Raw genomic sequence first — 14,583 nt, 5'->3', positions numbered from 1 at the left:
AAATAGTTTTGGATTCGAGTCCTAATATGTGTGTGAGTTTAGGTGAATATCATCCATTTCAATAGGAGAGGCCCTACAGAAAACGTTTCCTCAATTAAAAACTACTCTTAAATTTGAGGCAACCTAATATGATATTCTTCTTCCCCCTCCTTAGTGAATGACAAAAAGAAAAGAAAAAAGAATAATCTTTCTTTTATTTTTATTTTTATACAAGCGATAATTTACTTTAAACTAATCTAAATCACGAAAATGGAGATTCGAACTTGGATGCAAAGTGGAACCTTTTCTTTTTATTGGCAAAAAAAAGGACCTTTCTTTTTGCTCTTTCCTTGAAAAATTTGAAGTTTTTTTTAAACATGAAAGTATATTATCATAAACATAAAACCCATGGCAAATCAATCGAAATTGTCAATGGGAGTTTATCACAGTGGTGTGGTCTTCCCTTCCCCCAACCAGAAAAACTACTTGTAACAGGATATCATTATTTTGCGATCCTCGTTACATGAAAGTTTCTCTCATGAAATGCATGGATTCGAACCGCACTGTTAACACCTTGTGAAAACCACCCAAATATTATCCTCCTACCCCTCCTTAGTGATTAACCCAAAAAAAAAAAAAAATCGGAAATTGAATTCAGACAATACATGAATATCAGACCCTATCCCCTCTTCTCGGATGTGTTTCCGATAGTACCCTTAAAAAAGGATTGACTTACCTTAATTTTAGGCTTTACCGAAAATATTCATTGGCCCAACTTCGGGCCAACTTGAAGAAATTGAAAGGAAAAGATGAGATATGGTACCTGAATAAAGTGAGGTGAACAAGCAAGTGGTGAATGAGTTGAAAACGACACTAGACTAGACACTTCATTGATCAGTTTTCTACTTTTTCTTTTTCGGAGTTTTCTGCTTCTTCTATGTACTGTAAATGTAGGCAACTCGTTAAAAAAAAAATGCAGGCAACTCCTTTAAAGGAGCATTAGCGCTGGTGGCAATGGCCCGTAGGTTGGCAAAAAGTAATGGCTGAAGGTAATAGCGCCTTGACCCAAAAAAAGGTGATAGCGCTTATTGGAGAAGTTATTATCATCGTGTTCGAGTGCCTTGCTTTTTGAGATGGTTTGGCCTACGCTATTCATAAAGATTGGCGAATAGGAATGATTAAAGGTGATTCTAAGCGTATAATGCTGTGTAAACCAGGCTGCTTATTCAGGATATTAGACCATCTTCTACTATCGGGTGGAAACCGAAATTTTCAGTTTTAAGTCCAAAATTCTTCTACAACCGATGTATTCTGGCCAGCGGCTTTTTGGTGCGACAGCTGGCAGCTTCAGTGAAGAGAGTCATTGGAATCGAACGGCTAAATTTCAAAAGCTGGGTTTTATTTTTTATTTTTTATGCAAAGGCTATATCCAAATTAATGATCAATATTAATTTTAGGCAATATGAATAGTAAAATTTCACATCCAATGGCTTAAATTTAAATCCAATGGTCAAAAAAATATTTATAATTAATCTAAATCAGATACAACCCCAAAACTTATTCCAAACTCTATAAATAGCCATTTATTTGGTAAATAATCCACTAAGAATCATTTTTTTCCTTTTTTCCCTTTGTTATATTTTTCATTATACTTTCATTCTTGTTGAAAATGGCCCCAAAACCACAAAGAGGTGTGAATTGGAAACCACAAGAAGATGAGGCATTGTGCAAATGGTGGGTTTCTATTTCTGAAGATGGGCCTATTGGCACCAATCAATCAAATGACCAAAAGTTTTTGGAAAATGATCCGGGCATGAGCTGAGCCAGGGTACAATCACCGCAAGTTATTGCTTCTCGGTTCAAGATCATCAACCAACAATGTTCTCTATGGAAGGCATGTATGACAAAGGCCAATGCAAGACATGTGAATGGCTCCAATCTTGAAAATGTGGTGAGTACCCATTTTATTCAATGCATAAATTTATAGTTCTAATTTTTTTCAATTATTAACTTGATTTTATTTTATTTCATGGATAGGATATGAATGCAAAAACACTTTTCTTGAATGATAATAAACCTCCAAATAGGCATTTCAAGTTGTATCATGCTTGGCAAATCTTAAAGATTACCTAAAATAGAAGGACCTATGTGAATCTCCCACACAAACATTCAAAGATTCTTCTCATAGTGGCAATGCAGTCAATTTGGAGGAAGATGAGGATGATGTGGTCATGCCCACTCCAAGGCCGTTGGGAAGAGATAAACAGAAGGATGAAAAAAAGAAAGAGGGAAATGTGTTGAAGGTTATCTAAACCAAAGTGGAAAGTTTTTGTCTGAATTGGTTCAACAAGGAAATGAGGCAAAAAAGGATAGGATGCGAAAGTTAGAGCTCCTACAAGAACAACATGCCTATCAAATCCAACAAGATAATGAGGTCAATGAACAGAGGATAATGTCCATGGACCTATCCAAATTTACTTCAAGAAAGAAGAAGTACTGGGGGAATAAGCAAAACAAAATTATTGAGGCCCAAATGAATACAAGTTCCCCCTACAATCTAGAAGACAACTCTGGAGCAGCTCCAGGGGTTATAGGTTGGGATGATGTAGATACTGTGATCGCATTGCAATTAACCAAATAAGTCACGTGGTTCCATTGTTTTTAATATAAATCATGTGCTACTTGTTTTTACTTTCAAAGTTCATGAAATAAAATGTTGTTGTACTTGTTTTTATTTTTAAGTGAAATTCTATTATGTTTTGGAATTTTTAATTTTTGAGGTTAAAATGTTAAAAAAATTAAATCACGAATATTGAAACAAAAATAATGTCAAGAAAAATTAACGAGAAAAAATATTTTGGAATTAATTATTCTTGAACAATTTAATAAAGTTACGGACTCAAATTATGAGTCAGCAAGGTTGGAGGAAAAAAAAAAATTGAGTCATGAAAATACATGAATAGTTGTATTTTAAAGGGTAGAAATTTGAGTTTAGCCCCAACATGGTTGGAGATGGCCTTATCTTGTTGTGTTCCATTTGTGAGAAAATGGCTTGCTAGCATGTGTTTAGGGAAGGCTAATTTTACGATTAATGCTCTTGCCAACTTGGGGCACGAGCTTACTCTGTTTAAGTTGTGGGAGAATGGAACGTCTTTGAAATGTTCCCTTTCGTTTTATTTTGATTTTTTTGGCCCCGTAGTGCCTATTAAAGTAAAGGACTCTTTTTTGGTTTTTTGACTGGGTCATGGGAGAAGGGAAGGAACTCAACCACTGAGGTAAACCCAAGCAAGGACACATGCCATTATTGCTTTTAAGTCAACTAACTCTAACTTTAGTCTCAGACCAGTAGTTTGAAGTTTCAAACCCTAGACACTTACAAAAGGTGCAACGCAACCACATATATACATAGAGATAGCGATAGGCATATATATACATAGAGATAGCGATAGAAAGGGAGATTTTTGTAGTTGGTAACTAAGTAAAGAATTATAAATGTAGAACTGTTTGGCATTGGAGTTATTATTGGTCAGCAAATGATGACTTGGGTTTGAGCAACGTGTCCTTGCCAAGATTGGGCTGCAAATCTTATAAAGTTTGGCCTAAGCAGCCAACCATGCCGTTCTTGGAGAGGAGCCTAATGATGGTGCCAATATGCCAAGACAGAGTATAGTTAAGATAAAATCAACAGTTTCTTTGCTCACTTCAGCAAACAAAACTTTGTGGCTTCCTGTGTCTATTAGGAGCTTCAAGCTCACACTAGGGTTGGAGGTTGCTGCCATATTGAACTAGTGATGAAGAAGACATAGCTTATTGTCTACTAGCATATGCCAATATTTGTTTCGTATTGCCTAATTCTAGATTGATAATATTGAAGCACTCAAACGTTGCCTTTATTGCAGTGAACCTCAACATTGTGTATCATGGTACAGGGCATTGTGCCAATGAAACTCAACATTGGAACTTTGTCTTCATCAACATGCATCTAGAGCTTGATCTCTATTTCTCTCACCCTTTCAGGACTTTAGGGAGCCACTTAGCAGACTCTTTGGGAATGCGATTGAGATTGTTTTTGTAATCGATGTAGTAAAGCCCGAATCGTAAGGTATAGACATATCTTGAGGCTTCTTTGGAGCTAAAGGATCGTTGCGGTAGCAGATTGGCTTCATTAGACCTGCAGGGTCGTTTTTACCATATCTTGAGGTGTAATAGTTGATGCCAACAAAATCAAAGGAGTACTTCAACAATCTCCTCTCTTCCTTGGTGAAAATGGGCAGCCTTTCCTTGACCAAATGTCTCATGCTCTTTGGATAATCTCCATATACCAATGGCTCCGTGTACCATCCATGTTCTCTTTACTGCAGCTCTGTCTTCTGTTGATTCTGAGTACGGCTCCACATATTCTCCTATAAGAATTTCAATTTGTCCACCTTGTTTCTCTGTAAAGCTCAACAACAGTGGCATGGGCTAGGACTCCTAGGAGAAGGCTATGGCTCACAATGTAAGGTTCAGTGACTGAATTGCCTTCCCTGCACGGAACAGAAACCCTTCCCGGCGCATATATTCCGAGCGGCTATACCATTAATTTAGTAAAAATTTAAAAACAGAGGATAGCCGGGCGGCTATACTCCATGCGGCTATACTATAATTGGAATGAAATTTTTAAAAACATGGTGTATAGCCGGTCGGCTAGACTATTAATTTAGAAAAAAAAATAAAAAATGGAGTTTAGCCGCCCGGCTATACTATTAATTGGAAAAAAATAAAATAAAAACAGAGTATAGCCGATAAAAAAATAAAAAAAAGGACCCAAGTAGAGCCGACCGACTGTACTGTTTGAATATAATATATTTTAAAAGTATAGCCGGTCGGCTTAAATAGAAATATAATATTTAAATAGTATAGCCATTTAAAAAAAAAACATGGAAAAAAAGGCCAAAAAAAGCTATACATGCTTTACATTCCCCTCTCTGCCTGGCTCGCTTCACTAAATCACACTTCCCATCAAAGTCTTCAAGTTCAAGGCCAAAAAAGAGGTGGGCAATTCCTCATTTGAATTTTCATGGAGCCTCCCAAGAAATCAAAGAAAAGCAAGAAAGATAGGAAATTGAAGAAAAACTTAAGTTTGGTTCCAGTCGAGCCTAAAGCCGCAGACTTTGACTGGTGGGATAGTTTCTTCAACCCAAGGTTTTTCTTTTCACTAAGCTCAGTCTCCAATTACTCTGCTTCCTGCTTTTTAGTGGAATGCATTCAGATTACTTGTAGTTTTAACTAAATTATCTTTATATTTTGTTTATTTTGGAAAATCTATGATGCAGACATCTAGAACAGGTGGTGGATTTTGTTCTGTAATGTTAAATTCGGTAATGATGTTCATAATTAGAGCTCAAAACCTATAAACTATGCTTTTGTTTAGTTAGGTTGTTGGAAAAATCGGCCTACGCGCTAGGCTGGACCATTTTTTTTCCTTGACTTTAGCTAAATTATGAACTCACTTCAATTTCTGATGGCCGCTATAAGAAAACTGGTGTTTGATTATGTGTTTTGTATCCTGAAAACACAAAGATGTGGTCGAAAAGTTATTGCTAGAGAGAGCAATAGAGATTTTAGCCTGTAAAAGTAGTATGTAATTTATAAAAGCTTTTTGTATTTTGTATTTTGGTTTTTACCTATAATGACAATATTTTTAAATTAATGCCCGAAATTTTCTGGTGGATATATATTTTCAGATAGGAAAGCTGAAGAAGGGGCTTAATGCAATGTCCTTTGGAGACCTTGTGTTTGTGTCTCCTTATCTGTGACAACAGCTTTCAAAACTGGAGTCATAGCTCTCGCCATAAGTAATTAACATAATTCTTTAGTTACTGATGTTGTTTAGGCCAGTTGATCACGAGAAAGAACATGTTGTATTGCAAACTGTTCTTAATTATAAAAATTAATGGATTGTGGGTTTTCCTAATTGCTATGTGCAGGAAGGAATAGCAGTAGGGAAAAGCTTTTCCATATACAAGAATTACCACATTGATGGGAACAAAGAAATGATTGCCATTGGTATGATGAACATTGCTGGTTCTTGCACATCTTGCTACCTCACCATAGGTTAATCACTCATCGTACGCATTTAATACTAATTAAATTAAGGGGTTTAATCTAAATTAGATTCATTTCATGTTGCTAATTAAGCGAAATTTTTCATCAATTTTCAGGGCCGTTTTCCAGATCAGCAGTTAACTACAATGCAAGATGCAAGACGGCAATGTCAAACGTTCTCATGGCAATTGCGGTTATGTTCACATTGTTGTTCCTCATTCCTCTATTCCATTACACTCCCTTGGTTGTGCTGTCTGCTATTATAATAGCTGCCATGCTCGGCCTCATAGACTATGAAGCCGCAATTCACCTCTGGAAGGTTGACTCGTTTGACTTTGTTGTCTGCATGAGTGCCTGTATCGACGTCGTTTTTGGCAGCATTGAAATCGGCCTAGTGTTAGTGGTACGTACGACTATATGTCACACCAGTAAAAAATTATTGTGTGTGACAATAACACCATATCAACAATCTAACATCACTTCTTAGAACTAATATTTCTTTTTTCTTGTGTGTAGGTTGCAATATCTGTTATCAGGGTACTTTTGTTTGTGGCAAGGCCAAGGACTTTTGTTCAAGGAAACCTTCCAATTCCATATATGGTTTACAGAAATGTTGAGCAGTATCCCAATGCAAGCAATGTTCCTGGAATTCTCATACTTGAGATTGATGCTCCTATTTACTTTACAAATAACAACTACTTAAGAGAAAGGTACTAATGAATTAAACCTGAACACGCTCTTGCATGTTATAATCAAATTTAAAAATAATAATTTGAAAGTTGACCCAAAGTCCTACCTGTTTTCAGGATTATAAGGTGGATAAATGATGATGAAGATAGGATCAAATCTGCAGGGGAAAATAGCTTACAATATGTGATATTGGATATGACTGGTAATTAGGGAAACAAATAGTGCATATATATATAAAGAAAATTAATGTGACATTTTTTACCCTAAAATTAATTTGTTTTCTGGTTTAATATGCAGCTGTTGGTAACATAGACACAAGTGGGATAAGCATGTTTGAAGAGGTCATAAAGCTTGTTGACAGAAGGGGGCTCCTCCAGGTTAAAAAATCTGCAACAGTCTCTTTCAATTTATCAAATATTTCCTTCCAAGGTTTTATCTCATCTGTTCATATAACTCTCTAATTTTGTTCCCATCTGTGTTTAGCTTGTACTGGCAAACCCAGGAAGCGAGGTGATGAAGAAGATGAACAAGTCAGAGTTGATTGAGAATACATGTCAAGAATGGATTTATCTCACAGTTGCAGAGGCTGTTGCAGCATGCAACCTCATGCTTCACTCCACCAAGCCCAAACGTGGCAAAGATCAAGAACCAGCTGCATGGAACAACGTTTGATGGCTTTCGCTAGCTGCAATGTGAATTTATGTATCAGAAAGCAATATCCACATAAATATGAAGACTCATTTGAATTAAGGCGAGATGAATTTCAGGAAACGACGTTTGATGGCTTTGGCGGCTATACTATAAATCTCAGGAAATTTTTTTTTTAAAAAAAGGGAGTATAGCCGAGCAGCTATACTATTTTAATATATTATATTTAAATAGTATCGCCGGTCGGCTATACTATTTACTCCCAAAAAATTTAAATCAGCGTATAGCCGTACGGCTATATGATTAATTTCAAAAACAATTTCAAAACACCTAGTATAGCCGCGCGGCGAGACTATTAATTTTATAAAAAAATAAAGAAAACCAATAGCGGCGCGGCCTATTCATTGGAATAAAGAAAAATAGTATAGCCGTGCGGCTATACTATTAATTTCGGAAAAAAATTAAACAACAAGGTATAGCCGCACGGCTATAATCTTGAAATATATTTTATTTAAAGAGTACAGCCGCCCCGCTATACGCTGTCTTTTTTTAAACTTTTAGTCCAATTAATAGTACAGCAAAAATGAAGAAAACGATTCATTCAACAGCAAGAGAGTAATACATGAGTCTCAAAAACATCTTGGAGTCACACAAGCTCAAAAGTTCTAGCAAGTCAGTTCAGCTACCTTAACAGAAGAAACTATCCTCTGAAGGTGAAGTCGATTTCATCAATTTACAACTGACTGATTACCACAAAAAACCTCCAAAATAACAGTGTAAGACACTCTTTATGAATCCCTAGTCCGAAGTCAGACACACAACAGTCAAACTAGCTCCAAAATTCCATTTCCAGAATTGATCAGGCTTAAAGTTGACATGTTTACTCCTCTTTCTTCCCAAGGAAGACACTGGTAAGAACTGCGTTAGACTCCAATGATGCCTTGAGCAATTTCAGACCCTAAAAAATTAATGAAAAGAAAATGATCATTTTGAACAAAATAACAATTCCTCCAACCAAAACCAAAAAACAAAAGAATATAATAGCAGATGAACTGTGACAAATTAGCTTTGATTAAAAGCCTACATGATAATGTATGATGGTTGTATCGTCTATTGATCGAGTGTGTAGAGTAGAAATCAAAGCATAAAAAGTGTATCTATCCTATCCTTCCCAACTTGAATCAATTAGGAAAAGAATAAAAAGTGGGGTTTGTAATTGATGTGCATATATATTTTGCATATTCAAGATGCACACATATATTCACAGTTCAAAATGTTGAGAGAAGTTTAGGAATGCACACCTCATCCATGCCCAGAAGAACCATCCTCTCTTCAAGGGTACCAACCTCCTTAACATTGAACCTGTTCAACATAGCTATACACGATATGGTAGACATAGGCTTCACTTCCAAATTATCCACTATCATGTATGTAACAACATCTTTCACATACCCTCCACCACCACCACCACCAGCAGATGATCCTTCGGTGATAGCCTGTGCTGCAACATAAGGCACCTCGGTAGAGAGAGTATATTTGCACTCTGGGCAAATGGCTCTAGGATCGTCAGCTATAAAGCGGTGGTAGCTCCCACACATGTACACCTTTTTAGCCAAAGATTCATCATTGGTCAACAGATGAGGAACATTAGCTCCACCAATTGGTGCCTTGGGTTTCAGCAATGTGTCCTTGTTGAGATTGGGTAACATATATGTGTCATTAAGAATTTCAAGACTATCATAAAGCTTGCCTAAGCTGCCCACCATGTTATCCTTAGAGAGGAGCCTAATCACAGTTCCAACAGGCAAAGCCAGCAGCGTGAAAAGGAAATCCACAAAGTCCTTGCCTGCTTCAGCAAACAGAACCTTGTGGCCCTTTGTGTCAATCAAGAGCTTCAAGCTTACAGTGTTGGTTGCCATTGATGCAGTTACAAGGGGAATTGGGACCAACAGGCCTTATAGAGAAATTAGGGAACTGTAATAAAATAAGTGAGTAAATAAGCAGAGCCATTGCTATAAGTAGATTAAAGGAGGCACCTTTAAGGCTTTAGCAGGGAAAACAGCAATCATATTATTTTTATATATAATAAAACTAAAGAAAAAAGTATCAAAAACGAATAATCATAAATATATATTCCCACTTTTTCTATTTAGAAACTGGAAAATTTAACTCAAAATATAATCTTCTGAATACTTTGCATGGACCTTCAACACAAAAATAAATAAAAAATAAGAAGAAAACAAAACCTCATTTCAGAGCCTGCCTACATATACAAATTCAGTTGAAGAAATCAGTGTAATATATATTTTTTCACTACAGAGCCTAATTTCAAAAAAAAAGTTTGGTCCACACATTACATATTTTTTCCAAACAAACAAAAACATGAGAAAATTCAGAGATGGAGAGAGAGTTTTGTAAGAGTTACCAAGAGGAGACCCAAGTGCAGCTTTTTAGGCGTAGACGGTAGACGTAGAGTAGGGTTCTCTGGAGTGGAGAAGATGAAAATATATGTGCTCTGTAAGTCGGTGCTCTGTTTTTATTTACTGCCCTTGCGTCCTTTTCTGGACCTCAATGTTGGGCTTGAGCTTGACTGAAAAAGCAAAATAACGGATTCAATGGGCCCAACTCGGGGCCCACTTGATATGTTTTTCTCGGTAAGACAATTCAAAAGAAAGAACCTAAGTTGCCCGATTATATGGTAGAGTAAAATTGACAAGACAAAATTATGTATAATGTATATAGAAAAATGGGAAATGTAGAAGGAATATTTCAGACCTCATCCATGCCAAGATCAACCACCTTCTCCTCAAGAGCACCAACCTCCTTCACATTGAACTGGTTCAGCATGACAATACTTTAAATGGCGGACATTGGCTTCACCTCCAAGGTATCCATGATCATGTATGTCACTACGCCCTTGACATACCCTCCCTCGCCGGATGTTGCCGCCACAGTAGAAGAAGCTTGTGGGCAAACATAAATCACCTGAGTGGACATGGCATACCTGCAACTTGGGCAAACGGTTCCAGACACATCGGAAATACAGCGAACGCAGTTTGTACAAATGTAGAACTGTTTTGCATTCGAGTCAACGTCGTTGGTCAGAGAAAGAAGGATATTGGAACCAGCAACTGCTGCCTTTGGTTTCGCATACCCTCCCTTGCTGGACGTTTCACTTTCAACAGTGCTACAAGGTGCTTGCGTCAGAGAAACATAAATTTACTGGAGTGGAGATAGAATAATAACGTGTGCATTGTAAACAAGCAGTTCTTGGAGAGGAGCCTAACCACGGTGCCGACAGGCAAAGACAGAAGGTTGAAAAGAAAATCCACAACCTCCTTGGTCGCTTTAGCAAACAGAACCTTGCGACCCTTTGTGCGGACAAGAAGCTTCAGTGTCACGCTAGTGCTCTTGGAGTGTGCCATTGATGCAAATATTGAAGACAAATAGGCATATGCATATTTCTAAGCCTTAGAAAGACCTAACAATTTATAGCTTTTCAAATTCATTCATATCGAAGCTGAAGAATCACATGATCAATGGAGATTAAACCCCCATTGATCGGAACTGAAGGATGATCATGATTCACATTGACCAGGAAGGCGGAGGGTTAGCAAATTAAACTACTACTGGTATTTATTTTTTCAAATTAATGGTTGACGTTGATGATGAAAACCATGGAAAAACGATTAATATTTGTCATTCATTTCTTTGAAACTAGGCTTTGCCTTTTCGAACTCCTTGTGTTGGTTTAAGATTTTTTCTGCAACACTCTTTTTTTTTTTTTTTTGGTTGTGAGCTTCCATTTTGGACTTCTTCCATAATTTATTTTGACCATCAAACAAAAAACCATCGAGCTTCACTGGACTATTGTCAAATAAAAAGGTACAATAGAAGAAGACAGAAGAAAAACCTTCAACATGTAGATATGAAGTCATTAAATTCATTATGCATATACGCACCAAATAAACTCCAAAATAATAATTATTGCATAACAAAACACATCTCGCTTCAGAATAACAAAAAGTTCAGAGTGGCTCCAAAATGTTCATGCCGCCAACTTCATCCCAAGGAACACATCAGTGTGAGGACTGTTTTTGACTCTAAAGATGCCATGAGCAATTTCAAACCCTAATGAAGAAACACAAAAAAAAGTTAGAAACATTTTAGCATTGGTGCTTTCTTTGAGCAATTATAAGATGAAATGAGAGAAGCATATTCAAATGATCAAACCTCTTGCGAGCCAAGCTGAACCACCCTCTCTTCAAGGACTCCAACATCCTTCACATTGAACTTGTTAAGCATGGCAATGCTTGAAATGGTAGACATAGGCTGCACTTCCAAATCATCCATAATCACACACACACACACACACATATATATATATATATATATATATGTAACACTTTCACATACCCTCCCTCGCTGGACAAAATTGTATCTCCTGCAGACGTTTCTGCTGGTGGACCAACATAAGTCATCTGCTTGGACATTCTGTTCCCGCACTTTGGACAAAAGGCTCTTGGGTCATCTGACACATAACGTGTGTTGCACTCTTCGCCCTCATCATATTAGTAATAACGCCTGCCATTGCAACCACAGTAGTAAAAGTTCTTAGCTTCTGATTTATTGTTGGTCAACAAATGGAAAATGTTAGCTCCAGCAACAGCTGACTTGGGTCTGAGCAGGGTGTTCTTTTTGAGATTAGGTTGCAAGTATGTGTAGTTAAGATTTTCAAGTCTCTCGTAGAGCTTGCCTAAGCAACCAACCATGCCATGCTTAGAGAGGAGCCTAATGACGGTGCCAACATGCAACGACAGCAAGCAAAGAGAAGAAAAAATCAGCAACTTCTTTGCTCACTTCAGCAAACAAAATTTTGTGGCTCTTTGTGTCTATTAGGAGCTTCAAGCTCACACAAACGTCGGAGGTTGCTGCCATATTGAACTAGTGATGAGGATGACAAAGGAACTATACGGCTATATATTCCTTATATAATAATTGTATGCCAATATTATTTTTGTATTGCCTAATTATAGATTCATAATTGAAGCACTCAAACTTTGCCTTTATTGCAGTGAAACTCAACATTGTGCATCATAGTACAGGGCATTGTGCCAATGACACTCAACATTGGAACTTGGTCTTCATCAACATGCATCTAGAGCTTGATCTCTATTTTCTTCTCTCACCCTTTGAGGAATTTAGGGAAGCACTTAGCAGACTCTCCGGGAATGCGCATGAGTTTGTTTTTGTAATCGATGTAGTAAAGCCTGAATCTTAAGGTATAGCCATCACCCCATTCATAGTCATCAAACAGAGCCCAGTGGAAATATCCTGTCAAGTTCACTCCATTCTTCATTGCCCTGTTCATCCAGTACAAATGCCTCAGATTATTTTCAATTCTATGTTGGAGTTAGGCGGCGCATGGGCGCCCGCCTAGGCGGCTTTAGGCGGCCCTAGGTGGCTTTAGGAGGCCCTAGGTGGCTCTAAGCGGGTCTGGGCGGGCGTTTTGCCGTTGAGGCATGGACGAAGGGTGGTTGAAGCGTGCAGGATCTGCTGCTTGTTAGGAAGAAAGACGGAGAGAGAGAGAGATAGAGACATAGAGGAAGGAGAAGGTGACGCTGGGAAGAAGAAGATATCTTACCATTGTAGGTTTTGTAAAAGGAAAATGCTAGGGAGACCAACTTTAGATACCAACTTGTGTACCAACTCTCTAATAGAGCGTGGAACCCATTGTATTGGTGGGCTCCACTTTTATTAGAGAATTGGTATACAAGTTGGTATCTAAAGTTGGTCTCCCTAGCATGACCCTTTGTAAAATGCCCTTAAACATTGTATTAAAATGGGCCTATTTTTTCTGTGTAAATCAACAAAATCCTTGCCATCCTCGGCGAAGAGAACTTTTTTTTGTGTCAATCAGAAGCTTCAAACTCACGCTAGCGCTGTTGGTAGCCATTGGGGATATAAGCTTCATAAAAAAAGTATCGTAAATTCAAAATTATTCAAAAATGGCAATGGTGAATGGATCAAGAAGGTGGAGGGTCACCTTGGAGACTCTGCATCATCAGTCGACCACGAAGCAACTCTACATTACAAATCTGTCATTACCTATACATAGGTAATATAATCTACGGATGAGTGAATAAATATGTATTTATTTCCACTAGTTGGCATTCATTAACTAAACCAACAGCCAGATTTACAATTCGTTTTGTTTTGTATTTGCTTTTTCATATTAGTTGTATTGTATCTTCAGACTTCACTAGTTCAGAGGCAAAAGACAGTGAAAAAGCCAACTAACAGGTCTATGCTCCTTTCAGCAAACAGAATTTCGTGGCTTTTTTACATGGACTAGGAGTTTCACCTTGTTTTTGGTGATTGCCATTGATGACGTCAAGAAGACTGATCCATAATTACATGGATGAGTTTATTCTTTGGAATGGATAATGAACTTCATAGATCAAGTAAGAGGAGAGAAATTTGATAGGTAAAGAGAGAGAAGATAATAGATCACTAGAACATGTAATTTTGTCACACGTACACGTGAGTATGGATTAATCTGGTGTGAAAAATAGGAGGATCTGTAATGCAAGGCATCAAAAAGCTTTTATAAGCTTGCAAACTGCCACTTTAGAAACAAAACTACATTTGATGTGTTTAGAAATTGAAGTAAGAATTTGTGTGACATGACAAGGGTTTGAGTTGCAAGGTGTCCGTGTTAGTTAACCATAGGTTTCATGCAAATGTTAACCACCAATATGCAAAGACAGAAGAGTGAAAAGAAAATCGACAACTTATTTGCTTGCTTGTAATTCTTTGTGCAAAGAGGACAGAGAACTGACCAAATGGAAAAAAAAAACAGAGAACTGTTATAAAAGTAGGTCTCCTGCCAACTGGTTTGAGATTTGATCATGCCAAAAAGAAACTAAGAAATGGAGGCCCAAAACATAAAATCAACAAAAAAACCAAGAACAAAACAGTGCAAAAGCCTTAGAGAATCAGTGCTTCATAAAGTCCACATTTATCCCTGCGGAGCAGTGTAGATGAGCAAGTTTACTTCAGCAGCACAATCGGTTCTCCTTGTTCATTTTTGTATCAACGACAGTGCAAAAGGATCATTGGGAAAGCAGATTGGTTTCCTTGGACTTGTTGGATATTTTGAGTGAAATGCACGTTGGA

At 37.4% G+C, this 14,583-nt stretch overlaps 1 protein-coding gene and 2 pseudogenes across 1 annotated transcript; 1 reads left to right on the top strand and 2 right to left on the bottom strand.

Moving 5' to 3' along the window:
• The first annotated feature begins 4,303 nt into the window (after positions 1-4,303).
• On the top strand, positions 4,304-7,437 carry LOC103332691 (sulfate transporter 3.1-like; annotated as a pseudogene).
• A 551-nt stretch (positions 7,438-7,988) lies between these two features.
• On the bottom strand, positions 7,989-9,980 carry LOC103343727 (uncharacterized). The gene is made up of 3 exons (XM_089052538.1): positions 9,830-9,980; positions 8,706-9,378; positions 7,989-8,362 (listed from the first exon to the last, which is right to left on the bottom strand). The coding sequence occupies exons 2-3, from the start codon at positions 9,321-9,323 to the stop codon at positions 8,285-8,287; spliced, it is 696 nt and encodes a 231-aa protein (XP_088908664.1). The 5' UTR covers positions 9,324-9,378; positions 9,830-9,980; the 3' UTR covers positions 7,989-8,284.
• A 193-nt stretch (positions 9,981-10,173) lies between these two features.
• LOC103332689 (uncharacterized) lies at positions 10,174-12,606 on the bottom strand (annotated as a pseudogene).
• Between the last annotated feature and the right edge of the window lie 1,977 nt (positions 12,607-14,583).

This window comes from Prunus mume, linkage group LG5, assembly GCF_029339155.1.
Source record: "Prunus mume cultivar Tortuosa linkage group LG5, ASM2933915v1, whole genome shotgun sequence".
Classification (NCBI taxonomy): domain Eukaryota; kingdom Viridiplantae; phylum Streptophyta; class Magnoliopsida; order Rosales; family Rosaceae; genus Prunus; species Prunus mume.
Note: the sequence above shows the minus strand (reverse complement) of the source record. Positions and strands in the feature narration are given on the sequence as shown.

Bases quoted from the DNA above. Each gene is read 5' to 3' on its own strand.
- LOC103343727 (XM_089052538.1), bottom strand. From the start codon at position 9,323: ATGGCAACCAACACTGTAAGCTTGAAGCTCTTGATTGACACAAAGGGC. The intron at 8,363-8,705 runs GTGTGCATTCCT...TTAATTTTTTAG, and splicing joins TTCTTCTGGGCATGGATGAG to GGTCTGAAATTGCTCAAGGC.